The sequence below is a fragment of the Arachis hypogaea genome, chromosome 3, assembly GCF_003086295.3.
Source record: "Arachis hypogaea cultivar Tifrunner chromosome 3, arahy.Tifrunner.gnm2.J5K5, whole genome shotgun sequence".
Classification (NCBI taxonomy): domain Eukaryota; kingdom Viridiplantae; phylum Streptophyta; class Magnoliopsida; order Fabales; family Fabaceae; genus Arachis; species Arachis hypogaea.
Window position 1 is genome coordinate 68685097 of NC_092038.1, and position 27545 is coordinate 68712641.

Genomic DNA, 27545 nt, shown 5'->3' on the forward strand with positions numbered 1-27545 from the left:
TGCCACGGTTTTGGAAATTTTGGAAAAAAAAAAGATGCCGAGGGTGGCTTTGTTTTAAAAAGGGAACATACTTTAAGTAAAAGTGACTTATGATCCTGAGATGATTTGAGGAATGGAAACTTTAAAGCCAAGGCTGAAAATAATTGATTTGTGATTTCAAAGTGAAGTGAATTGAGAAAAAGTGATTTATGAGTTAAATGAATATTTTATGAATTTGATGATGTTGGATGGTGGAAGTGCTATTTTGTTATGAGCCAGAATGACTGTGTATGATAATGAATTATGGATGATTGCGGAATGATATTATGAGCCGGATGGCTGAGATGAATGTTGATTTATGGCTGAGAATGAATGCATATATGCTGAGTTATTGATATTGTGATTGTTGCACTTCCAATTATCTGAGGTACGAGTTTCCCTGGATAGAAGCAGTGGCTAGCCACCACGTGCTCCAGGTTGAGATTCGATACTCTACTGACCCTATATCGCAAGTGTGACCGGACACTGTGAAAGTTCCGGATGAGCTTGCCCCCGTAAATATACACCAGTGAGGGTGTTGGATGTAAATTATGATTATGATTGTGAATAACTCAAGTTGGGGATGCACGACAGAGGGACAAACCAATGGTTAGCTACCAGGACTTGTCGGGTTGACTTTATAATTGACAGATGAGACTCGTCAGCCACTAGGACAGGCATTCATCATATGCATCTATGTAACATTGTTTGAGTGTGCATATTGTACTTGGTTTGCCTTTGTGATTAATTGTGGTTAATTGCTAAATGTTCTACTTGAAGTAATTGTTTGTTTGTGCTTGAACTTTCCTATTTGTGTTTGTAACTGGGATTCTGTTGGACCGTGGTGATTGGTTGTTGTTTGGACTATTTGGGCCTAGAGCCATGGTTGATCATGAGGTGGGTCAGAAGCCATGTTGGTGGATGTTTCTTGTTTGGAAAAGTATGAAAAACTAATTTAGATTAGTATAGATAAATCTTTTGAAAGGCTTTTGAATTTTCAAGAAATGAACAATTCCTCTTTTAGAAAAGATTTCAGATTTTTCTCTTATAGTAAACCATTGCTTTTGAAAAGATGCATATGGCGATTATTAATCACTATAACAATTTTAGTATTGTTTTAGTATTTATGTTTCCCTCGTCTTTAACTTTGCAAGTCTTGTAAGAGGGATATGATCTTGATTTGAGATGCTTGTAAATTAATATGTATGTATATGTATATATAAATGTATTCCGATGAGTATTTTAACTTATATTGTAAGTATGAGTGTATGTTTTTCTAAAAATTCGGTTTAAGTTTTAAACAGACTTATATTTTAGTATTAAAGAGTATAAGAGTCGTTGTAATATCCGAACTATCAGAGTGGCGCAGCCAGAAGCGTAATTTTTGATAGTTAAGGTGTTACAGTGGAGATAAAAAACATCGTAATGAATGCTAAGTTTTTTTTTTAACAGAATTTATATCAATTTAATTAAACTTAATTACTAAAATGTATCACTGATTTTAAATTAACCTAGGTATACTCGAAATTTATTTAACTAATTTTTATAACTTTAAAAATTTTAAAATAATATTTGTACACTAAAATTAGCTATCAAAATCAGTTATTAATGTATTTGTGTTTAAATACATGTGTGGTTTAATTTATTTTTAATGTGTATTTATATTTTAATATGCATTTTATACTGATGACTGACTTTAATGACTGATTTTAGTGTATATGTAGCATAATTCTAAAAAATTATATATCATTACATATTAAAAAATTTCATTTATAAATAAAATTTTATATATATATATATATATATAATTTTTTTATAAGGATGACAATAAAGTTACTTTAAAGTATCAATAGAAGTGTAAATTTTTTTTTTTTCTTTAATTTTACCAAAATTTATGTTTTTGAAAGAAATATATTACTTTGGATTAGGTTTCATATATGGTTTCATGGTTTCAATTCGAGCTAAAAATGACATCAGATTAAAATAACCAACCTAAACCTAGAAGAAAACATACTTGTAATCCGGGTTGAGTCTTAATTATTACCGAATTTAATTTAAAAATTATTAAAAATTATTAAAATTTATTACTTTTAGTTATTATTTTTATTTATTAATTTAATTCTTTTAATTTAGTAATGTAATATATTTTAATCCACACTTTTAAACATTAATAACTAATTAATGATTAAATACAATAAATTTTAATAATTTTTTAATATTTTTCAAATATATTTTTATAACTTTTCGAGAATGATAGTTGAGAAAAATTTATAAAAGAAATCTATATTTTATTTAAAAAGTTTGTGAGTAAAAGTCGTGTGTTATAATCACACCGTCTATAAATAAAGATAAAAGAAATACATAGTACATACATACACACACATACAAGCAAGAAAAGCATGGAACACAAGAATATTAATATATAATATAAAAATCTTGTTGTGCCTAGCATCAAAATAAACCAGTGGACCACACAGAAAAATTTTTATACTATATCAAATAAATTTTTATATTATGTGCAAAAATTATGATCTATCATATTCATAAGTTTATGTGTTATATGCAAACTTTTTTGTGCTATATATAAAAATTTATGTTTTATAACAAAATTTTTACGATCTGTAATAATTTTTATGTTTTATAATAAAACTTTTGTCTTAAAGAAGTGTGAAGATAAAAAACATCGTAATAGATGCTAACTTTTTTTTAACCGAATTTATATCAATTTAATTGAACTTGATTACTAAAATGTATCTGTAATTTTAAATTAACCTAGGTATACTCGACATTTATTTAACTAATTTTTATAACTTTAAAAATTCAAAAATTTCATTTGTACACGAAAATCAGCTATAAAATTAGTCATTAATATATTTGTATATAAATTTATATGTGGTTTAATTTATTTTTTAATGTGTATTTATATTTCAACATGTATTTTATACCAATAACAGACTTTGGTGGCTGATTTTAGTATACACATAGCATAATTCTTAAAAATTTACATATTAAAAACTTTCATTTAATATTATATATATATATATATATAATTTTTTTTATAACGATGACATTTAAGTAACTTTAAAGTATCAATAGAAGTGTAAATTTTCTTTCATTAATTTTACCAAAATTTATGTTTTTGAAAGAAATATATTACTTTGGATTAGGTTTCATATATGGTTTCATGGTTTCAATTCGAGCTAATAAAAATGACATCAGATTAATATAACCAACCTGAACCTAGAAGGCATACTTGTAATCCGGGTTGGGTCTTAATTATTACCGAATTTAATTTAAAAAATATTAAAAAATTATTAGAATTTATTATTTTTAGTTATTATTTTTTTTTATTAATTTAATTCTTTTAATTTAATAATGTAATATATTTTAATCCACACTTTTAAACATTAATAACTAATTAATAATTAAATACAATAAATTTTAATAATCTTTTAATATTTTTTAAAAATATTTTTATTACTTTTCGAGAATGATAGTTGAGAAAAATTTATAAAAGAAATCTATATTTTTTTTAAGAAGTTTGTGAGTAAAAGTCGTGTGTTATAATCACACCGTCTATAAATAAAGATAAAAGAAACACATAGTACATAGACACACACACAAGCAAGAAAAGCATGGAACACAGTTTCTACCTCTCCCTTCTACTTCTCTTTGTTTCATTCGTATCTCTTTCTCTCTTCTTCCTCTTTTACCGTCACTGGTCTCCGTTTACGGCCCCAAACTTGCCACCGGGAAGGATGGGTTACCCAATCCTCGGGGAGAGCATCGAGTTCTTGTCCACCGGATGGAAGGGACATCCTGAGAAGTTCATCTATGATCGCATGATCAGGTTTTCATCTGAAATCTTCAAGACCTACATCTTTAACGAACCTACCGTTGTGTTTTGCGGACCCACATGCAACAAGTTCTTGTTCTCCAACGAGAACAAGCTGGTTAACGCGTGGTGGCCGGAGAACGTTAAAAAGATTTTCCCAACAACGATCGATTCCAAACTGGAGTCCAAGAGGATGAGGAAGTTGCTACCACAGTTCCTTAAACCTGAAGCTCTGCAACGCTATGTCGGCATCATGGATTCCATAGCTCAAAGGCATTTTTCTTCCCATTGGGAAAACAAGACGCATATCACCGTTTTTCCTTTGGCCAAGAGGTGATGACTTATTATTCTTCATTGGATAGCGTTTAAGACAGAAATTTAGTATTGTGTTCGACCGTGTATTTAAGAAATCTAGAAAATGAGAATATAAAATAGTGAAATTTATAATAATAAGGATTGAAATTTTGACATTTTTTTAATAACTAAAAATATTCGTATTTTATCTTTATATTTATCTTGAAACAAATATCATATATATACTAAAATATAACTCAATCTCATACCTTTACATTAAATAAATATAATATAAAAATTTAATTTAATATTTATTTCTCAGATTTTAACCTTTCTTCTAAATACAAATAGAAAAAATTTATACACCAGCAATTTTATTAAAATTTGGCCAGCATTTAACTATTTAAAAGAAAATAAACAATCTTATATCATTAAATATAATCTCACACAATTAAAAACACTAATAATAATTAATTAATAATTATAAATTATAAAATTTGTTAGTCTCTAACACACTTCGTATAATGTTTTTGCTATGTTGTCAAAAAAATTGGTGTCTAATTATCAAAAGAAAATATATAATTAATATATAATTTAAGAATATTAATTTTTTTTTATAAATATAAGTTTAACAAAAAATTTGACATCAAGTGATAAATATTAAAGAATTAATCTTCAAAAACTTAAACAGATAAGCAAAGATATATGAATAATTATAGGTAAATTTTATAGTGTCTATAATTTGATGTCTAACTTTTGCCTAATTTACTTCTTATGGCAACTTTTGAATATTTAATAATTATTTATTTTTATACTTTTAAAATTAAATATTAATTTTTAACCCTTTTTAGTAAGTTAGACAAACAGTTTTAGACACTAAACAATCACCATAATTATATATCTATTAGATGATTAATTGTAATTATTTATATATTTTTTATTATTAATTTAAATTTTTTTAAAAATAATTTTATGATATAATATCAAAATTTCTGTAATTTAAAATTTAAAATTTTCATTTTTGTTATACAAAAAAATTAACATAAGGTAAAAAAAAAAATCTAAAAAAAATTTAGGCAAATTTAAAAGAAATTTTATGTTTGTACCTCTCAGGTATTTATGCCCTCATTCAATTAGGTTAGACTTTTTAGGAGTGGTTTTGTGACTTATTGAACATATATTAAACAATTTACACATATACAGGTACACGTTCTTGTTAGCTTGTCGTTTGTTCATGAGTGTGGAGGATGGAAAAGACGTAGAAAAAATAGAAGGCCCTTTTCATCGTTTGGCGTCCGGAATCTTAACACTGCCAATTGACTTGCCTGGAACGGCATTCAACAAAGGAATCAAAGCATCAAAGTTCATAAGGAATGAACTTTTGAGGATCATAAAGCAGAGAAAGGTGGAGTTGGGTGAAGGGAAAGCGTCCCCAACACAAGACATACTGTCTCACATGTTGTTGACACCCGATGAGGATGGACATTACATGAATGAAATGGATATTGCTGATAAGATCCTTGGCCTTTTGATTGGAGGACATGACACTGCTAGTGCTGCATGCACTTTCATAGTCAAGTACCTTGCTGAGCTTCCTCATGTTTATGATCAAGTATACAAAGGTCAGTCTATTCATTTCATATGCTTTCTTAGAATGACTCACCAAGTAATATACTTTTTGCTTAAATATATGTATTTTTAATATTTTAAAATACTGCAATTTTATCTATTATATTAAGATTCATTGGTTTTATTATTATAGAATGTGATTTTCATCATAAATGATACTATTGTTCTTTTGTACAATAGTGAGGTGACAAATCCCAAGTGATCAGTAACACAAACATGTTATCCAACCCTATAATTTTTATTGCAGCGTAGATTCTTTAGTTTTTGAAAGATGCAGGAGATCTTTTTTTTTTTGTTTCAAAAAAATTAAAATCAGAGCTTTCGTATTTCATCCTTTAAAATAAACATGAACAGAAGAAAAGAGACGCTCAAGAAAATGAATAAGCTACTTGTTTCTGTTCATGTATTCTTTAATGTTTTTCCTCTCCTGTCATATATATAACTTGTGGTGTTCGTAGGCAACCATAAAAATCAATTTATACAAGTCATGCATGAAGTCAATATCTTTCTATTCTTATTCCTGAAAACGTAAATTAATGTCACACGCAAACTAAATGATTTGGTTGGCGTTTGAATCACCAATTACTAGCTTCCAAAATAAAATTATTTCATGGTTGACAACGCAATCTTTATGGGAGTTTGAAGCCCTGGCTAGTGTCGTGTTAACATGTTATTCAAATTTTTATAAGTCAAAGGAAGTTTACTAATTGAATGAGTTTTTGCAATTAACCGCTTAATTTAATTTACTTGCCAGCTTGATTACTACCACAAGCTACTTCTATTTCTGAGAATGTTAGGTAAATAATGACCATTTTGAACAATATGAACAACTACCAATCAAATAAAAATATATAACACTCTAATTTAATGTTATTAATTAAATTTATTCTTTTAATCCTATTAATTTACATTGTTCACACATTATTCAAAAAAATTATTGATTACCTATATTTTTCCTTCTATTATAATCTGACTTTTAGGTTAATGTCCTTCTACCGTTCAGCATTTATTAGCAAACCTCATTAAATTATTAAATAATTATGAAAGTACTAAAATAAGAAATGTTCCCTAGGAATATTTGTTATTTTTTTTTACTGTGAAAACCTAAAATTGTATTTAGACCCAGTTTGGGTAACCAACTTAATTAAGCTCCTTTTGATAAAATAACTTAAACAATAAATGACTCTGTTAAAAGTAACTTATAAATAAGTTATTTTGTGTTTGAATTTTTAACTCTAAAAGTGTTTATTTTATAAAAATATAATGAAAAGTAGAAGTATTATGAGAGAAGTCATTTTTTTTAACTTCTCTATAAGCTCCAAAATAGCTTCTTAGAAAGTTACAATTTGGTTTTGAAAATTACACCAGACATTAATGCTACTACTTTTCATAAGTCAAAAGTAAAAAAAAGCTACTTTTAGAGTTTTCCAAACGGGCCCTTAGAATACTTCCAAAAGCTTAAACACGATGATGTCCCTGCTCCCCCAAATTATAAAATAAAAATAAAAATATCTCAAATTAGACATTAAAAAATTATTCTAATAATTTAATTTTTAATAAATTTTTATTAAATAAATTTCTATTATTTGAACGTACTAATTTATAAAAATTTTTAAAATTTTCATATTAGTCGCTTTGTATAGATGAATAATTTAATATAAAAATTAATTTTTTAATAAAATAAATATTTAAAAGATTAATTTAATTATTAAAATTTATTTAGGATTAAAGTATTTAGCTAAATTTCTTTTAAAGATCAATTTAAATATTACTCTAAAATAAATACTACTAGTCCGATGAAAAAATTGCGAAACAAAATTGGATACCTTAATAAATAATATTCTCACAATTTTAAAAGTGTGATTGTCTAAATAAAAAGTATTTTTAATATTTAGCTTTATGATAAATTAATGGTGAGCTAAGAATGGTTAAATAATTTGGCTAATTTAGTTAAATTCTTATTTAACTACTCTCAATTATCAACTTTACGTGAAATTGAGTGTATCTAAGTTCAACCTAAATTAATACGAAATAATTATCAAGAAAAAAAGTAAAGATAAATATGAGGAATAAAATAACAAAAGCCTAAACATGAGGCTACGACATACTTAACCTTTTCATTTGAACTCAAAATAAATAAGTTGGTGTTCCTCATGTAGAGCAAACGGAAATAGCAAAATCAAAATCTGAAGGAGAGTTGCTAACTTGGGATGACGTCCAAAAGATGCGATACTCTTGGAATGTAGCTTGTGAAGTAATGAGACTTGATCCTCCACTCCAGGGAAGTTTCAGGGAAGCCATCACTGACTTCATCTTCAATGGCTTCTCAATTCCGAAAGGATGGAAGGTATATATACAAATTAAAATAAATAAATTATAATTATACTATATAAACACTAAAAATTAGTTATTTTTCTATTATTTAATCAGTTTTATTTTTGTAGTGTTGAATTTTTTCTTTCAAAAAAAAACAACTAAAGTCAATTAGCAAATCATTTATCTATATAAAATATACACTGAAAATAAATTAATTAATATATATATTCATATACAAATATATAATAATTAATTTTTTTTTGTGTGCCTAGTATTTTTGAATAAAGTATGGTTGGTTTAATTGATGATCACTATTTCGTATTCTCTTCATTTAACTTTTTTTTTTTTTTCATTTTCTTTTGTTATTCATATACTACGTATGAAGTTATACTGGAGTGCGAATTCGAGTCATAAGAATCCAGAATATTTTCCAGAGCCGCAGAAATTCGATCCAAGTAGATTCGAAGGCAAAGGACCAGCTCCTTACACTTATGTGCCATTTGGTGGAGGACCTAGAATGTGCCCTGGTAAAGAGTATGCAAGATTGGAAATACTGGTTTTCATGCACAACCTAGTCAAACGCTTCAAGTTGCAAAAATTGATTCAAGATGAAAAAATTATAGTTGATCCAGTGCCCAGACCTGCAAAGGGCCTTCCAGTCCGCCTTTATCCTCACAAAGCCTGAAAGAAATAAAGGTCATGGATCTTGGTACTAGCTGGTGGTTATTCGTATACTAAGTCTACAAACTAATACGTATATTGTTGCACTGTTTTCTTCTTTGAATTTGTATCCTATATATATCTTGCTTTGTTGAACTTCAAAACTTAAAGACTAAATTCAAAAGAATAATGCGACTTGCAGAAAGATTGTATGGTCAAGCTATGCGTGACTCTTATACGTACATTTAAGTTTCGAAAGTTGAATTCTAAAATATTAAAAACAAATAGAAAAAGTTTGACGACTAAAATATTTCAATCATAATTAACCAAAATTTTTTAAATTGACTTCATTTATATAATTTATTTATATTTTAATTTTTTATTTTATTTTCTTATCATTTCACTTATTACACTTTTAATGAGCCCCATATATTAATTAAATTAATTATAATAACATATTCCTGAATATTAAACATCAACTGAATCATATATTCATATTTTATTTTATATTTTGATATTTATATTTAAGATTACAAAGACTAATAATAATAAGAAACGGTAATAATAATATTACTTAAGTGATGTTAATTATAATCGATCCATATAAGATAAAAGTTTCATATAACCACTAATTTCTTGATTCATCTCATTATTAATGGAGGCAGTCAAAGTAACGTAAAGGCCATCTACATTCAGATACAAAAATTACAATTTTAGTGCAATTGAAGCACAATCAAAAGCGTCGACATTTAGAAGAAAAATCATGACTTTAATGCAATTGAGAGTACAATGAAAAAGCTTGATGCATCAATTCTTAGAGATAATGCTTAAATTAATTTATTTAATTGACAAATTTATTCATAACATTTATAAATTTATGTATATAATATTAATAATTTTATATTAATAAAATTCATAATTTCGTACTCGTAACATTTATAATTTCATATATATGATATTTATAATTAATAAATTTTTATAATTAATATTATCAAAATTCAAACTATATATTTTATTATATTTTTTAAATTATTTCATATGTGTACTAATAGGTCATGAATTATGATTTTAATATTTTTATTTAATATTCATATATATGCTTATTTATTAATTTTAATATGATGAATTAATAATTACTTTTAAAAATTTATTCTTAATTTTTGTTTATATTTTATATTTTATTTTTTATTTTCTAATAGTCTAGGTGTAAAATATAAGTTATATAGTAGAAGTTATTAAAAATTTTTAATTTAACATCTATAATTTTATATTATAATATCTTATTCATATCCTGGTCCAACACTATTAGAAAATTAGTTATTACAGATGGATATTTTCGATGAATTTTATCCTACGGAAATACAGACAGAATTTTAAAAGAATTTTTTATCGAAAAACAAAAAAATGAATTAGCATAAATTACAGACGAAAAAAATTCCTCTAGAATTCTATAGAAAAACTTAATTTTTTTTCGTGTGAAATAGTTACAGACGGATTAAATAGACAAAAACACTGAATTTTATTAAATTATTAATTTTCCACCGGAAAAAAAAACTTAAAGCTAATCTAACCTCTCTCTTTTTCGGGCTCCATTCACAAATAACTTAAACCTAATCTACCCCCCATTCGCAATGCCTCCGTCGAAGAACCCCTACCCCCCTTCTTTCTCGAGCTCCATTCGCAATGCCTCCGTCGAATATCGCAATGCCTCCGTCGAAGAACCCCTAACCGCGACAAATAACCCCTAACCCTCCTTTGAGTTTTTTCGTTCTTCTTTTGCCACTCTCACCCTCAAGCTCACTGAGTCTTACCACTCTCACGGCTGGTCTCGCCGTCGATCTCTCTCTATCTCTCCGGTATATCGCTTCTCTCACGGGCGTTTCAGACTCAAGGTCGTCACCCTCTGTTTTCGTCGCTGCTCTGTCACTGTCGCTGCTCTATCGCGCTCTGTCACAAATGAATCGATGGAATTTGACCCGATCCCAATCGGTTCCTGCTCCAAAGAGAACCACAGCATCTACCAGTAGTTGTTTAAATTACGCCGATTCAGGTATGCATTATTTAAATTACGCCGATAAACTTTAGGGCTCAATTTTTCTACGCCAGTTTTAGCTAGGTTTATCATACTCTGCTTTTGTGGCTCTATTGTTTAATGGTTCCAACTATTATATAAAGCAAAATAAAAAGTATACAAAATTAATTGAAGCAGAAAAGCTTGATTGAAGACATTGTGATAGTCAAGTTCAAATAAAGAGAATGTGACTAGTAATGAATAAATTAAAGTTGCATGATATTTCGTTAAATGTTAAAACATTTTTTAAATATATATAAGGCAATTTTGAACTATATAGTTTGCACATTTATTTGAACTTCTGCAGCAAAGCATTGCCATATGGAGTTACTCATGCAGCAAAGGTTAGTGGCTTGCCCATGGTTTCTTGATCAAGTCCTCCTTTAGCAAAATTCTTAGTGTCTTATTTTTATATCTGTAGTGTAAGTACCGTTGGATCAGCTTTAGAGCATATGAAGAGGACTCATGAGGCTGTAAATGAGAAAGAGTCCAAGCATATTTCTGCAGCAGTATCACTAATCAGGTATCTAGTGAATTGATTGTGAGAAACTAAGTCTCCTTTCATGTGAAAAATTACCTGATAGCTATTTTAAATTTTAGCTCTACAAAATTGAAGCTAGGAAGCTCAGCTCCTCCTCCAAGAAAGGCCGGTGGCCAGAGATGAGTGTAACAGAAGGTAAATTATAATATAGACATCTTCAGAGAGAACATGGTAAGTGTTATTATAGGCATGAACATTGAGTTTTGAGGTAGAGAGGAGAATGAATATGCCATGCGGCAATACTCTGTAAGTTTTGTTTTGATATTTTTTAATTTTATTTTTAGATAAAAGGATATTCGTTTTCCATAGATGGCATAATAAGGTGCATACAGGATTCTAAAGTTATAAGGACAGTGAGAGACGTTTCCATAATAGCTGCCAGTGTTAAGAGTTTCAAGTAAAGCTTGAAGACTGTTCTTGTTGAAATTGAATAAGCTTAATGAGAGAATGACTTGGAAATAGCAAGAAGCTAGTTTCTTATTCACCTGAATCACCTCTGAGATAATACTTTGATAAAGACTTCTTTGTTTAATGTTGTATGATTTTTAATGTAACTCTTTTCTATAAAAAACGGTTAATATTTTCCAGCAATATATTTTCTGGACACCTGTTCAATGTTTTGATTTAGATTTCCCCATTTTTTAATTATGACGACAATTTTATGATACAGGGTGTTTATTATTATTTCTATCAAATATTCAGGAACAAAGCCGAAGTGGCTGCACTAGAACAGAAAAGGCTAGGCATTGGCGATGGATCAATTGGAAAATATTAGATTAAACCTAATATTATACAGTGATTTTGCTTTATCCATTGAACCCAGTAAGGCAGAAATGCTTTGAAGAGTAAAGTATATCATAAGCTGCCATCAGTTTACCAAGATCAAGTATTTAAGTCTGAAAAGCGTAAAGTATATCATAAGCTGCCATCAGTTTCAATGCTTTGAATTCAGTGATACTGCTATTAATTTATTATGAATGCATAATCCCATCAATAATTTTTCAGCTAATTTCTGCAGGTAACAACTCCTTTACTTTGCTAATATATAGAAACTATAATCAGATATTCAGTCATGTTTTGCTACATTTGTAAAAGTAGTTGTGTTCATGCTTGCTACTTGAATGATTTGGGTAAAAGATTGGATCTGATAGAATAAGAGAATACTAATGTGGGATTGATAAGGTGATTACAATTCAAAATTGGTCATTAGTTATTGTTCCAAAGATCTCATGACTTATTCTCCAATCAAATACTATCATTTTTATCTCATGTAGAATCTTTCTTTTTTGGTTTTTGTTTTCATTTCCTTACTTTTAGTTTTAAGAGTAGCATATTCTTGTTTAAAGCTTCATTTTTCAGCTTTAAAAAAGGTAGGATATTCTTATTTAATTGATTTAGTTAAATGCATGTGACTGTAAGCTAATTAGCAAGTAGGCTTGGTTTTGGCTGGGTAGGAAGATCATTGATTCTTGTTTTAGTTGAATGCATATTGGTCTAGGATAATTATTGGTGATTATATGTCTTTGCATGTGATGTTTTACAGCTTGATTATTGATTCACTTTTGTTGGATTATCTAGTTTATGTTGATGATGATAGTAGTTGCATGTGATGTTTTACATCTTGATTATTGGTCAAAGTGCCTTTTCAGTTTATCAGCAGCATTTGGCTAACCGACCTGTGAATGTGAGTCTTAAAGATCCTAGTTTCTGCCTTTATCTTGCATTTTATTACCCAAAATGTTATTTGAGATCTCTATTTTTTATTTCAGGTTTTTCGTGATCTTCTTGAGTTCAAAAGTGATCGTGCTCCAATACCTGTAGGGAAGGTTGAACATGCTTCAGCTATTGTGCATCGGTTCTGCACTGGTGGGATATCTTTTGGAGCTATTTCAAGAGAAACTCATGAAGCAATTACAATCGCAATGAACAGATTAGGTGGAAAATCAAATTCAGGGGAAGGTGGTGAGGTAATACAATTTGAAGGTCCAAGAGAAAATATGAGAAAATCTCTGGTTGGCTGCATTGCTTACAAGAGAATATTCATACGCTACTATTTTTAGTGTAAATAGGGATTCCAAAAATTCTCCTTCGAGTTTTGACCATATATATTCTTTTGTTATTAATTTTAGGGTATGTCTTCACTAGAGGAGGGTTTGTGGAACTGTCCAAAAAGCTTTCTCTACCTCTAGGTTCCACTCTTGACAAGTACTGGATACCGAATAAATAATTACTTTGTTTTGTATTTCTAAAGATATAAACTTATATCTTGATTTATGTATAATGAGTCAAAATCTGTCATGATGTTAGATATGAGGGTCTGGTTTTTTCTGTTGGTGGAAATGGAAGATCCTATGTATTAATTCTCGAGGCTGGTCCATTGGCGGATCCAAGTCAGAGCAAGTTATATTTTGCAAGAATTAGTACAAAAGTGGGATTTTGTAGGGTAACAACCATTGCCTTCTAATGAAGTTATGGTCCATTGATTCTACATTTTTTTATTAACCTGCTTTGAATTCTAAGTCATAATAGGTAAAGTTATAGCTTTTGTTTGCTATATTTATTTATGTGCCAGGTTAGAGTACCATTGCTTCTACCTTTCCCTCATTTCTTTTTTAATTCTATTTTATTCTGGGTCTGTCTTTTTCCCATGTTAATTTTTGTTGTTTCAAAGTAGACAATATTTTCAACCATTGCTCATTTTATATTCATTATTGTTTTAGAAGCCTGTAGAAGTAAATGCTGAAACGAAGCAGGATTTAAGAAGTTTTAAGCTTATATTGGAATATATATAAAAGCCTTGTCTGTAAGTGTTGAACTACAGTTTATTCTTCATTATATAGCATGAACAATAATGCTGATTTGTGTGCATGTCTAATGTTCAATGTATGCTAATTGTAAAGCTTGTTTATTTGTAGATTCCGATGGTAGAGCTTATTCGTATTATTTATTACTTCTTGCTTGAGATGAATGAACAGGATAAATGATGTCCAAATTTCTTCGTCTTAGCAGTTAATATTATCAAAGCCTCGAATTTTCTGTCTTTCGCAATATGGAACTTTTGTATGGTGCTCTCAAAAATTCACTTCTTTCTTACACACTCGCTCCCTCACTGACACGACTTCATCAATGTCATTCAAGAAACATTACGGTATTTTGTTTTATGGTGCAATTTGCATAGAGTAGTAATTGAATCTATTTTATTTTCTGGTGCAATTTTTTATGATATTTTGCAAGTGGTATGTCTCTATTCTGAATGTTTGTTTCTTTCCTATTTGGCTGGAATTGATAACTGATAGGAGGGTCAAATAATAATGCTTTTCAGATGCAAGCAGAGATTCAATTGCTTTCGCCACTCCTTCCTGTTCGTCAATTGAGCTTCCTCAGGTTGCTGGTCCATCATGGGCACCCTTTGCTTCTTGGATCACTGGTTGGTAAGTCAACCTTTTCCCCTTCTTTGCCTTTATATGCTTTCTTTACCAATATAGAATTCCTTAATTAATAATGCCATGTTCTATATTGGTAAATAGCTAAATAACTAGAAATGTTGATGTTATGGTTGTTTAAAAAAATGTAGTTTTTTGGATTATTAGTGGGATTTTGGAACCTGAGGATTAATGGCCATATGTCTTTTTATAGAATGCTTTGAAGTTTGGATTTTGATATAGGGACCATGTAACTAAAGTGGTTCAAATTTGAATATTTAGCTTTTCAGCCTAAGTTTTAGGAAATTAGATCACAGAGCTCTGAGTTGAATAGTTTTATTACTGCTTACACCAAATCAACTTCTGCCCCTCACTTAATTATCTATTGAATTGTATTTTCAAGTGAAAACTATGAATGGTGTATGGTGTATTTGCAAGCAGAGTCTAACCAATTTACTGGTGTTGCAGAAAGGAAATTTCGTGATGTTGAAGCACAGGAAGATAACCTAAGGCGGCAAATCATTACTTTCAAGTCAGAGTATGTTACTTTTATATAATTTTCATTTTTCCTTTTATCCCATAGTCATTTTAATTATGATATTGATTTGCTAATTCCGTTGTCATTGGGAGCATGTACAAATAGATTATGCAATATCTACCTGTGTTGTCTAGAATGGCTTGTTTAGGAGGATACCTAACCTTTCTTTTTTAATACACAAATCCTGTAGTTATACAGGAGACTGTGAAAAGCCTTGAAGCAAAAAATTGATTAATGAAATTTGTTATTGCTTTGAGTTGAAATCTTCTTTTACTTAAAAAATTTACTCAATTTTTGGAATTGAAATGCTGACAATAATCAGATCATGAATGGTGCAACTCACAGTCAATGTTAAGTTTCATATGTTGTTAAAATTTGATTGTTTAAAAAGTATGATGATCTCTGTTGTGTGTGTGTGTGGGTGTGCATGTGCGTGTTTCAGTTGTGATGAAAAGGACAAGGAGATCATACTTGAGAGGCAATCCCTTTCTGAAAGGCAGAAGATTTTACAGCAAGAACATGAAAGGCTACTTCAATCACAAACGTTGCTTAATGAGAGAGAGGATCACCTTTTTAGTATATCTTAGGAACTAGACCATCTTCAAAGAGAATTAGAGGATACAAAAAAGGAGTTTGAGAAGGAACGTGAAGCCCTTCATGATGAGAAAACCAATCTAAAACTGATGGATGCCACTCTAAGACAAAGAGAAGAGGTTCGTCTCTGAAAATTCTTGGTCTAGATGAAATTAATATGAAATATATACTGTCTTTCTGTTATTCATGTTTGGATTTGCATTCTGTAAATATAGGTACTTGCTAAACAGGAAACCGAGCTGAACACGCAAGAGCAAGAGTTGGTTGAATTTCAAGGAAAACTTGCTAGTAGATAATGTGTATATTCTCTCACATTTATTTTACTTTAAAATTCTAAGTTTCTTCTGTACATTAATTTAGCTTGATTGAAAATGTAGGATGAAATTCAGAAAGAAATAGCTGGTCAGGAAGCTGCATTAAAAACAAGAAAATGAGTTGGAAACTGAGCTACAAATGCACCGGAAATTGGTTCAAAATGAAATCGAGACAAAGAGAAGAGCTTGGGAATTGAAGGAGGTTGATCTTAAACAAAGAGAGGACCAAATCTTGGAAAGAGAGCATGATTTGGATGTTTGGTCAAGGTCACTGAGTGATAAGGAGAAGGAACGGAAGATCTGTCAAGTACTCTTGAAGAAAAAGATAAAAGCTTGAGAGCTGCTGAGAAGGAATTTGAATTAAATAAAACCCTTTTGCAAAAGGAGAAACATGAAATTGAAAAAACACAAGAAGATTTGCACAAGTCTTTGGCATCTTTGGAGGATAAAGGAAGAATTATAGTTGATGATCAATACATTTTGTTTATGTTTTGAATTATATTGACTTGATTGTTTATAGTACTTTTCTTTTAGTTTGATAATACGATGAATTTGTTTATTTTTTGAAATATTATAAATATTCGAATACAAATTAGGTCAAAATTTGTATTAAATTTATATTTATTTTGTATGAAAATAAGTTTATTTTGTAATTAGAAAAATAAAAAAAAATTCTATTTTACCTTACAGAGGGATTTATAGACAGATTTTCTGTCTATAATTAGAGTGTGATGATTTTTCAAAGTTCAAATTACAGACAGAAAATCTGTCGGAAAATCTGTTTGTAATTACAGACGGAAAATTTGTCAGAAAATTCGTCTGTAATTATAGACAGAAAAATCCGTTGGAAAATTCGTCTGTAATTACAGACGGAAAATCCGTCGGAAAGTTCGTCGCCTTCAAAAAATGGATGGAGAATTTACAGAGGGAAAATCCGTCGGTAACTGGTAAAAATCTGTCGGTAAATTTCCGACGGAAAAAAATCCGTCGGTAAATAATTTCCAACGGGGCTTTTACAGAGGGACAAAATCCGTCGGTAATTTCGTCGGTAACAAAAAATTCGCCTGTAATAAAAACTAAATCTGTCTGTAAATCTTTCTGTATTAATCAATTTTCTAATTGTGCAAAGGTACTTAGAAGAGACACTCGAGCAACTCAGACAATTCACTGAGACTGAGGTCCAACATATAGTTCAGGAGCTTAATAGCCGAGCTGACGCCTTGTTCAAACTGACAAGTACTAAGTCAGGAGGAAATAACGAAAGTTTGATTCAAGAAACTCTCCAAGAACCATCAATCAACAAATCGGACAATAAATCAGACATATTACCCATCTCTACTATGAACCTCGGATGGATGACTCCCCTTATCGAATATCTGAAATTTGACTTCCTCTCCGAGGAGATAAAAGAGACTAAAAGAGTCCGAATGGAAGCACAAAACTATACTTTGGTACACAATATCCTCTATAGAAGAGGGATATCAACACCTTTACTTAAATGTGTTCCAACTTGTAGAGTTGAAGAAGTCTTGGAAGAGACACACAATGGCATATGTGGAAACCATCCGGAGCTCGATCACTAGCCAAACAAGTAACCCGAGCTGGGTTCTTTTGGCCAACCTTACAAAAAAATGTGACCGACTTTGTCAAAAATGTCCACCTTGTCAGATGCATGCTCAGTTTCACGTCCCCCCTCCCCCCTGAGGAACTCATCAGTGTAACCTCCCCATGGTCTTTTGCAAAATGGAAGTTGGAACAACTTGGACCTTTTCCTCAAGTCCCTATATAAGTCAAGTACTTCTTCGTGGGGGTGGATTACTTTACCAAATGGATTGAAGCTGAACCACTAGCTACCATCACGGCCTAAAAAAGTCAAAAATTTCTGTACTGGATATCATTACTCGATTTGGGGTCCTGCATTTCATCACCACGGATAATGGTACACAGTTTACCGACTCAACTTTCAGGAACTTAGAGACAAGTACGAAGATCAAACATCAATTCACGTCGGTGGAGCATCCCAAGCCAATGGACAAGTAGAGGTAGCTAATAAATTCATATTAGCAGGATTAAAGAAAAAGTTACAAGGCGCAAAGGGAGCATGGGTAGAAGAACTTTCACAAGTCCTATGGGCTTATCAGACAACCCCTCATTCGATAATTAGGAAATCTCCATTCCGACTTGCTTACGGAATAGAAGGCATAATCCCATTAAAGTCAATGAACAAAGCCCAAGGGTAAGATTCTATGACATGGTAGGAAATATCCAAGCTTAGAAAGAGGAACTCGCGCTCCTCCCAGAAGTTCGAGAACAAGCTCAGATAAGAGAAGCAGCGCTAAAACAAAAAATGTCGGCAAGATATAATAAAAAGGTCATTCGAAAAAACTTCACCACAAGTGACTTAGTCCTAATAAGAAATGCCATTAAAGTAACCAAGTTGGGCGAAGGGAAGGTCGCTGCTAATTGGAAATGACCCTTCAAGATAGCTGAAGTCTTAGGAAAAAGGCTACTACAAAGTGTTCAACTTACAAGGGACCGAGCTTCCTAGGTCGTGGCACGCATGCAACATGAAGAGATATTATAGCTAGAAGCGCACCTCGCTCCATGGTGTACTCTTTTTCCCGACTTCATTATTTTTTTCCAAAGAGGGTTTTCCTGAAGGGGGTTTTAATGTGGCATCAAAAGGTGGGCTAGGGGCATACCACCCTTAGTAGCAAAAGTATTTTTGTAAATTATTTTTTATTAATGATAAAGTATTATTAATTTCTATTATTTATTCTACAACACACACTGACTTAAGCTCAAAAAACACAAAAAACTGTTGCCTGACCTAAATTGTCGGCAAGATAAAGAGACGAGGTACAAGTCGGCATAAAGAGGTTATACACGTCGATCATAAAAGCCCATGTTTTATGACTCATAAGTCGAACGATGTTTGGGACCCAAAATGCATCACAAAAATAATCTAAGTTTTAAAATGGCCAACTTCCAAAAAGAAATCAGTCATCTAAGTATGGAAATGGAAAAATCATTCACTTAGAATTTCGAAGTTAAAAAAGGTAATCACTCTCAACATACAAAGAAGCTTCTTATAAAGCTTTATAACAGTTAAAGATAACAACCCAAACAGAAATATCTGTTAAAAAAGTTACTTAAAAAGTTGGTAAATCCTTAAAGGATTAGCATTCACAAGAGTACGCAAAATATACAAAAACATAAAAGTGTTCATAAAAAGACCCATAAGTCGGGCCTTGAAAGAGCAACTAAACATGACGAATAAGAGGATTCTGATCATCAGGAGTCATAGCAGTGGAGACTTCAGGCTGAGGAGAGAAAGTCGGCATAGTCTCCTTGGTCGAGACGACTTCAGGCTGAGGAGAGAAAGTCTGCATAGCCTCCGCGGTAAGCGCTGAGAGGACTCACCAATGGGCTCCCCCAAAGTCTTTAGCTCGGACATAAGAATGACCCATTCCCGAGGAGGAGGGAAAATCTTCCCCTCAATCATGACCATGTCAAGATTAAGATGAGAAAGATCCACCTCGGGAGCAATAACCCAAAGTTGAGCCCTTAAGTTCTCAAACATCTTATCTGTGCCCTTAGCGGCCGACTCTTCCAATTCGGCATATTCTTCCTTAAGCCGCTTTACCTCCTCCTTCAAGTCCAATTTTTCTCCAAAAACTCGGGAATAACTTTCTTCAGCTTTCTTCTGTAGACCTTCAGTCATAGCACAAGAAGCTGTAGATTGCTTCTACTTTCCCTGAGCTTTGTGAAGGTCGAATTCGAACCTAGACCTCTCTCCCTCCCACTCTTTCTTTTGCTCGCGAAGGGAGGTCACCTCGGCTTGTAAAGCCTCCAGAGAATGCTGAGTGGCACCCAAAGTAGTCCTTTCCAACTCCTTCAGCCAAGCTGAGCACACCCTTATTGTCCGAATTCCACCTCAGATCAAGAATTGGAGATGGTTTTTGATAGAAACATCATCCATAGCAATAAATCCATGAGAAAGGATGTGTTTCTCACGAAAACTCACCCCATCAAAACCAGTATAATAAATGTCGACACTTCCAAAGTTAGAAGTTTTCCATTTTTTTAGAACTCGGTCCGAGAAGGGAGGAACAAGAGGTGTAACAACAAAAGGAGGAGGAGGAGGAAGATGGGATACTGACTTAGATTGAGAAGAAGTGGCCGAGTTTGACTTAGTCGGTGAAGGAGTATCCAATCTTCCCAAATCTTGAAGCTGTATGGCTCGAGCTCTAGCATTCCTTTTAGCCTCTTGAACTTTCTAGTAGGCCTTCGAACCACTCTTCATTTTTTCTGTACAAAAACATCAAGAATTAGAAACAACTCAAGCTAACAACAAATATCTACAATAATAACGATAACTACCTAGCTCTATACAAACATAACTCGGTTTTCTGAGGAGAAAATTCTTCGTATCAAGGTTTAGAGCCTGTCCCCATGCCTCTTGGAAGAACTCAACTATAGCCTCCTCAACCTCGTCCAATCTATTAGGTTATACTTATGGACAGGAGTTGACTCTACCCAATAGAGTTGGAAGCGAGGTGCATTATTTTCATTTAGGAAAAACGGATGGTGACCCTCAACAGCCCGAACCTTAAAAAAGAACTTTTTGAAATCATGGAATAACTCATCGAAAATAGAGAATAATTTTTGACCTTGTATAGTTCGGAAAGAAACCCATTGTTGTTTATTAGTAGAACTGAAAGGTCTCGTGAGCTGGAATAAGAAGAAAAGATCTTCAAAGAGATCAAAAAATCAAGCTCTCGACTCACAAGATGGTAGTTTTTCATAAATCCCCAGGAATTCGGGTGAAGTTGGGTGGGGGCTACTTTACATAAAGACAAGACATCAATTTCAAAATCGGAAAACGGAAAAACTACCCCAAGTCGGGTAAAAACACAATCGTATATGAAAAGAAAATGGGATTCCAACATGTTAACTCGGTTAAAACATACTAAGTCTTTCGGGTCAGGGGCCACTATTTTATACTTCACCTCATCATCCTTAGAACTAAAAACCCATCTCAAAAACTCCTTGGAAACCTTGGACGACATTTTTGAGACAGTTGAACGAGACATATAAAAGTAATATACCTATATTATAAAATAAAAATCATCACTACAATTCAGAAACAAGTAGAAAGCCCTTTTTTTATACACAAAGAATCAACAACAAACACAGAGGGAGCATCCCTAGGAGAAAAAAATGACATCGTTTCTAGAAAGCCAAACAATATCATTTAAGGCCATCACAATATAAAAAGAAGATGACAATAGTACAACAACGCAAAACGAAGTGCAAAAAAACCAATTTTCGTGAAAGCATAAAAGTCAAAAGCTACGGAAATAGCAAACCCAAAAATGGAAATAGCAAGGTCAACAAGCAAGATTTCAAATTTATGCAAGATTTTTCAGTTTCTACAAAAAAAAACAAACGCACAAAGTAGCACACAAGGCAAAGAACTAACCTTTTTTTTCGAAGAAAAAAAGGATGAAACATAGCAAAACAACGAATGATCCTCTTCAAAAGCAAATACTCATTCTTCAGAAGAGGAATGGAGCTTTAATGGAAGAAGAGAAGGCAAAAAGCTTGGGAGAAAAAGAAGTGAGTAAATGTCAGAAGAAGAGGAAAGGAAAAAGAAGAATAAGAAAGAGAAAAAAGTATTTATAAGACCCAAGGGGGAAAAATGTAAAACCTCTCACTCGTTTAAAGACGTGCATGGTTACCAATGTAACCGCACTCAATGTGTCAAAATCGAAGGCCAACAGGCGCAACAATTGACGTTCCAAAATCACGTTAGATTTTCGACTTGAAAACAGAAGCCTAAATGACCCGACGTAATAACTCTGCTTATCAACATTTGCCCGATTTCTCACATGCTTGAATTCGACCTAAGCAAAAGATCGGACTCAAGCAGGGGCATTGTTCATACCCTGGCCTAAAACATAAGTCAGGCCCAAACTAGAGAAAACCCATAAGATAGCTACCATATAACTGGCCTCCTAAGAAGTCAGACAGAATGCTAGAAAGTAATAACTCTTCCCTGAAGGAGTTATAACTAACACGTATTATCTCTCACCTACTTCTAGAAGAGATATCTTAACAACCCCTAGTTACAGGGGACGGTTATCCACCACCAATAGTGGAACAACTCTAACGGTGGTTATTGGCTCATCACCTATAAATACATTGACACTCCTCAGGTATATACTTAAGATCCAATCTACTATAGACCGGCTGATACCCTTGCTAACTTAGGCAGCAGAGTGTCTTAAAGGTACCACCCCTCAGCTCCTCATGAGGAACTTAGACGGCGGCACCTCGGCGTAAGACAAGCCGGGTGCGGCCTTACTCAGAGTCTGGACCTTACGTCAAGGCCCAAATACAACCTAGTTTCAGGTAATTCTCGGAATAGAAAAGATAAATCCAAATGGCACAGACATATACAGTTCTAAAACTATGCGGTGCAAGGATAGAGACGTAGTGACGTACGGTTTTGGAACCTTCGTAGCACGACAATGGCAGTTCCAGAACATTGCTACACGCCGATGGTGGTGTTGGAGGGCAGTGCGACAGAAAAGGTTGCATAAAATATGATTGGAAGAGACAACACATAGAGAACGGTAACCAATACTTTAGTAGAAATATAAAACAGAGAGTAAATTAACAAGATGGAGAAGACTTCAAACAAAAAAAAAACATAAAAGATGTATAAATCATAAAGGAATGGCAGAATGCACATGAAGTTCTGTAAGAGACTTTCCATCTTAAAGATTGGTGATGGCACATGATATAGTATTTGATTTTGGTTAGTGTAACTTTCTTCATGTGTGTTAGTTATTGTGCCAAGCCCAAAGTAATTAGTAGTTTGTTTTCACCTCCTGTTTCAATATCAAAAAATAAGTTTTCACCTAAGATGAAACAAAAAGATTAACTATGATTTTGGCCCCTAAGGTATAGGACAAAAATTTTTTTTGTCACTAATCTTTTTTGCATACAAAATCGTCTCTAAAATTTAAAACTAAATTTTAAAATCGTCCTTTTTAATTAAATATTAAAATTTTGGATCAAATTATCCATAACAAAAAATATTATAAAAGAAAAAAAATAAGAGAAATAAAGTATTTTTGCTCCGGCAAAGGGGGAAGGAAAGAAGAAGAATGGGAAAGGAAAAAAGAAGAAGAAGCTGTCTATGATCCACCTCTATCTCTGCTTCTGCTGTCACCTCCGTACAATTTCGGTCCCTAAGGTAAGGACTTTAGGACTATTTTAAAACTAAGTTAAACCTAAGGCTGGCAATATATACCCTACCCGCGAGTACCCAATCTGGACCAACCCGTTTGGGTAGGGTTGTCTACCCTACTCACTGCGGGTAGGGTAGGGTAGGGCGTAAATTTGCCTGCGGGTAGGGTAGGGTACAGGTTTAAGGTATATCCTACTCTACCCTATCCGCACCCTTAATATATTATATAATATATATGTAAAATTTATGTATGTAGTGAAGAAAGTGAGTATTGTCCTCACAATCTTTTTCTTATAAAAATTTGAAATAATCACTAAACTAGTTGATGATCATATTATTTGTAATTTTATTTTAAATTTCTTTAAGATTTTATTGTTTTTAATTTTAATTTGAACTTAGTTTTTATTTTCTATTTTATTAATATGTGTGAAATTTGGAATGGTTGAATTTTATATTTATTTGAGATTTTTTTTCTGCGGGTAGGGTCGGATAGGGTAGGGTTTAGAACTTTAGAATGCGGATAGGGTTAGGGTTGAGAGATTCTCAATTCGCGGGTAGTGTAGGATAGAGTTTTAAGAAAGTTTTCAACCTGCGGGTAGGGTTAGGGTAGAGTCTAAACCCTACCCTACCCTACCCATTGCTAGCTCTAGTTAAACCTTAGGGACAATTTTGTATGTAAAATAGTTAGGAATGTAAAAAAATTTTGACCTATACTTTAACGACCAAAATCATACTTAACCCAAACAAAAAAGAATATACTAATTTAAACACCAAAAATTAAATAATCTTTATATATTAGTTATAAAAAAAATTAACTTTAAATAATAAAAAATATTAATTATATTATATCATATATCAATTGCACTTGTTATGAAAAATATTATTATCAACTGATAAATAATATTTTTATTATTCTTTTCTTATTCCATGATATATAATACATTAATTTTGTATATATTGAAAATTTAAAATATTAAATATATTATTTTGTTAAATAAATGAGATTTTGGTTGGTTTTCTAATTTGAATATTTTTTAATGTTTATATTAGATTATATTTTTGTGTGTTTATTTATAATTTTATATATTATTTTATAATTCAATTATTTCGATTGAGTCACAGTTAAACTGATTCAACTTCTAAATTAATGAACCAGTAATTAGAGTCGATCAAAGATTGGTTTGGTTTTCAATATTTTTCTTATCATTTGGCGAGAAAAAAACATTGAACATCATATGTATAATGAAAAAAAGTTTAATTTTCATGCACTGACAGTGTAAAATGCTTTAATTTTTTTCGCTCTTTTTTAGCTACAAAAGTCAATTTGCGAAAAACAAACTTACTCGTGAATCTCTTGCTAGTTGGTCGCTTTTCTCAAGTTTGGATATTTTGTGACCACTTTTAATTTTGTCGATAGTGCGTCACTAATTCCTCGCAAGTTAGTGATGGATTAGTGACAAAAAATATTTCTCGCAAAAATCGTCACTAATTTATCAAATTTTTGTAGTGATACAATCACAACTGTTCTCTTGAATGACCATTCACGGGATGAATGTAAAAGGTAGTTATTTTTTTGTTAATATGACATTATGCGATTGAATGCACGTATAAAAGAATTTTACACAGACAGTACATAAAAATTAAATTCAATGAAGAAAAGCCCACATCACACCAATCCAGGTTCTCTAATAAAAACAAAACTTGCTGGAATTCACCATTGGCGTTGCTGCAATCGTGAAGTACGTCCATTCCTGTATCCTTTGTGATATAAGTTTTATGGAACAAATTAAGAATTGTCATATGCTAATTGGTTCAATTATAAAAGTAACATCTAAAAGAATAAAATAAATTTTTACAAATATGGTTAAATTATTTGTTCAAGATATGCATCAAGAATTAACCAAGTCATTGATCAATGATTATGAAAAATCAAGTATCTTACTATTTTCAAGTTGTATTAAAGGCTCTAATTAGTCAATATATATCAAATAGGAATCACCTTATTAGTATTTATTTTATATTTATTTTATTTAATTTTATTTTGCTTTTATTATTTTAGTCTCAATTATTTTAGTGAACTTATGCATTAGGGTTCGGAACTAAGAGGCATAAAAATTTCTAAATTTTGTAGTTATTTTTTAATTTTTGATGAATAAAATTTTTTTTGAATTTTCTTAAAAAACTTGTGTGTGAACATAAGAGATAAGGTAATTCCTATAACTGTTGCATTAGGAAATCAAATTAAGTTTGATGAGTCCTTTTCTTTGATTTTTATTTTATCTTAAGTTTATCATTTAATATTAAATTTCAAGTATTAAATTAATTTTTATTAATCTATATTTATTTATTTTTATTCTAATAGAAAAATCTTTTTCATTAAGTTTGCGCTGTTGTTATTTGTGTCGTTTGTCTTCCTAAACATATAAAAAAAGGAGTAGATTCTCTCAATTGTTAAAAAAATTAAAAGTGTAAAGTGTAATATTTAACCTTTTATTATTTTTTTTTCATGTTTATTTTTGGTCTCACTTATAAAATTAATAGTAAAAGATCACACTTTACTCCTTCAATTATTAAAAATATGAGAGGATCCATTTCCTAAAAAAACCACCATCTTCACCGGCGTCGTTCATTGTTCTCTTTTGGTAATCGTGGTTCATGTCTTCTTCATATCTTGTTTTTTTTCCTTATTGTTCTTTTTTTTTTAATTGTTTCCTTAGTGTCTCTTGTTTTCATAGGCGTTAGGTTTCATTGAAGAAAAAAAAAAAACAGTAAAAAAACAAAGTTAAAAAAATAAAAAAATTATACATATTTCAATATATCTTTAATTTTGCTTTATACTTATTTTCTTGTATCTTAATTATAAAATGTAAGAGTGGTGAGTTTAATAAAGGGTAAAATCTAATTTTAAGAGTAAACACAAATGTTCATTATTGAGTAAAATACGTGAGAGAGTAATTACGAGGTCCTTTCTATAATATTCACAACAAGAAAGTTTCAAAATAACGACCAATTTTAATGACCCACAAAATCAGTCGCCATTAGCAACCGACAGAATTTTTCTAGGAGAAAAAAAAATAAAAAATTTAGTGGCCAATTTAATAACTAATAATAAAATCGTCCCAGTTGGTTGCTAAAATCAGTCGCTATTTTCTAACTTAGTGACCGAATTAGCAACCAAAACAAAATACTTGAGTTTTGGGGTTCGTTGGTTGCTAAATTGGTCGTTATTTTTAGTTTAGCAACCGATTTTGCGACCAACATAAAAATAATCGGTCGCTAGAAAATTGGTCGCAAAATCAGTTGCACCCAGACTCTCTCACCACTATGCCAACTTTTTTCTTACTATATATATATATATATATATATATATATATATATATATATATATAACAAACCATGAGTGAGTTTTTAATTTTTTTTATCCTTTTAAACATGAATTCACATGAATTCCAAACAAATAATAACACATTATATATAAATATATTGATATATTGATATTGATTGTGTTATCTTTTATTTTTTTCTTGTTTATTTAAATTGAAAAATTATTTTGTACTAGTGACTAATTTATTATCACTTTTTACAGTATAAATTATATCTAAGAATTGATATTTAAAGATGTTATTAATATATTTTTTTAAAAATATACATTTAACTTTTAATTTTAATTTTATTTTTATAATTTTATATTTTTATTTAATTATGAGCGAGTCAACCGGATAAATCAATGACATACCGGTTGAAACAATAACCCAGTGACCCAGTCGTATGATTGGATCAATTATCAGTTCGGTTCTGATAACTATGGTTTTCACAAGGTTTGCCGCCGCTTTTGCGAACTTCAAAGAGATTCGCCTAAATATAAAAATCTGTGGTTCGCTCCCATTTTCACTTTTCACCTTTTACTTTTTCATCTTTCTACACTCTCATACTCTCTTCTCTTGTTAGACTCTTTATTTTTGACTTTTTGAGGATTTCAGGTAATTCTATTTTTCTAATTCTTTTAATTTAATTTAGTGTTGTACTATTTTATGATTTTAACATATCTATTT

The 27545-nt window shown here is 31.0% G+C and overlaps 2 protein-coding genes across 16 annotated transcripts; both read left to right on the top strand.

The window, feature by feature from the left end:
- The first annotated feature begins 3617 nt into the window (after positions 1 to 3617).
- On the top strand, positions 3618 to 8971 carry LOC112790749 (beta-amyrin 28-monooxygenase). The gene is made up of 4 exons (XM_025833288.2): positions 3618 to 4186; positions 5351 to 5769; positions 7936 to 8123; positions 8478 to 8971. Exons 1-4 carry the CDS (start codon positions 3654 to 3656, stop codon positions 8775 to 8777), a joined length of 1440 nt encoding a protein of 479 aa, XP_025689073.1. The 5' UTR covers positions 3618 to 3653; the 3' UTR covers positions 8778 to 8971.
- A 1316-nt stretch (positions 8972 to 10287) lies between these two features.
- Positions 10288 to 16835, top strand: LOC112790748 (uncharacterized). 15 transcript variants are annotated; one of them, XM_025833286.3, is made up of 12 exons: positions 10313 to 10802; positions 11131 to 11167; positions 11245 to 11346; positions 11424 to 11499; positions 12035 to 13048; positions 13134 to 13331; positions 14374 to 14512; positions 14661 to 14795; positions 15255 to 15324; positions 15767 to 16037; positions 16134 to 16215; positions 16296 to 16835. In XM_025833286.3, exons 5-10 carry the CDS (start codon positions 12974 to 12976, stop codon positions 15909 to 15911), a joined length of 762 nt encoding a protein of 253 aa, XP_025689071.1. In that variant the 5' UTR covers positions 10313 to 10802; positions 11131 to 11167; positions 11245 to 11346; positions 11424 to 11499; positions 12035 to 12973; the 3' UTR covers positions 15912 to 16037; positions 16134 to 16215; positions 16296 to 16835. The 15 variants fall into 15 exon arrangements, with proteins under 15 accessions (XP_072089175.1, XP_025689069.1, XP_025689071.1 ...); XM_025833285.3 differs by having other exon boundaries at positions 12067 to 13048; XM_025833284.3 differs by having other exon boundaries at positions 10310 to 10802; positions 11424 to 13048.
- The last annotated feature ends 10710 nt before the right edge of the window (positions 16836 to 27545 follow it).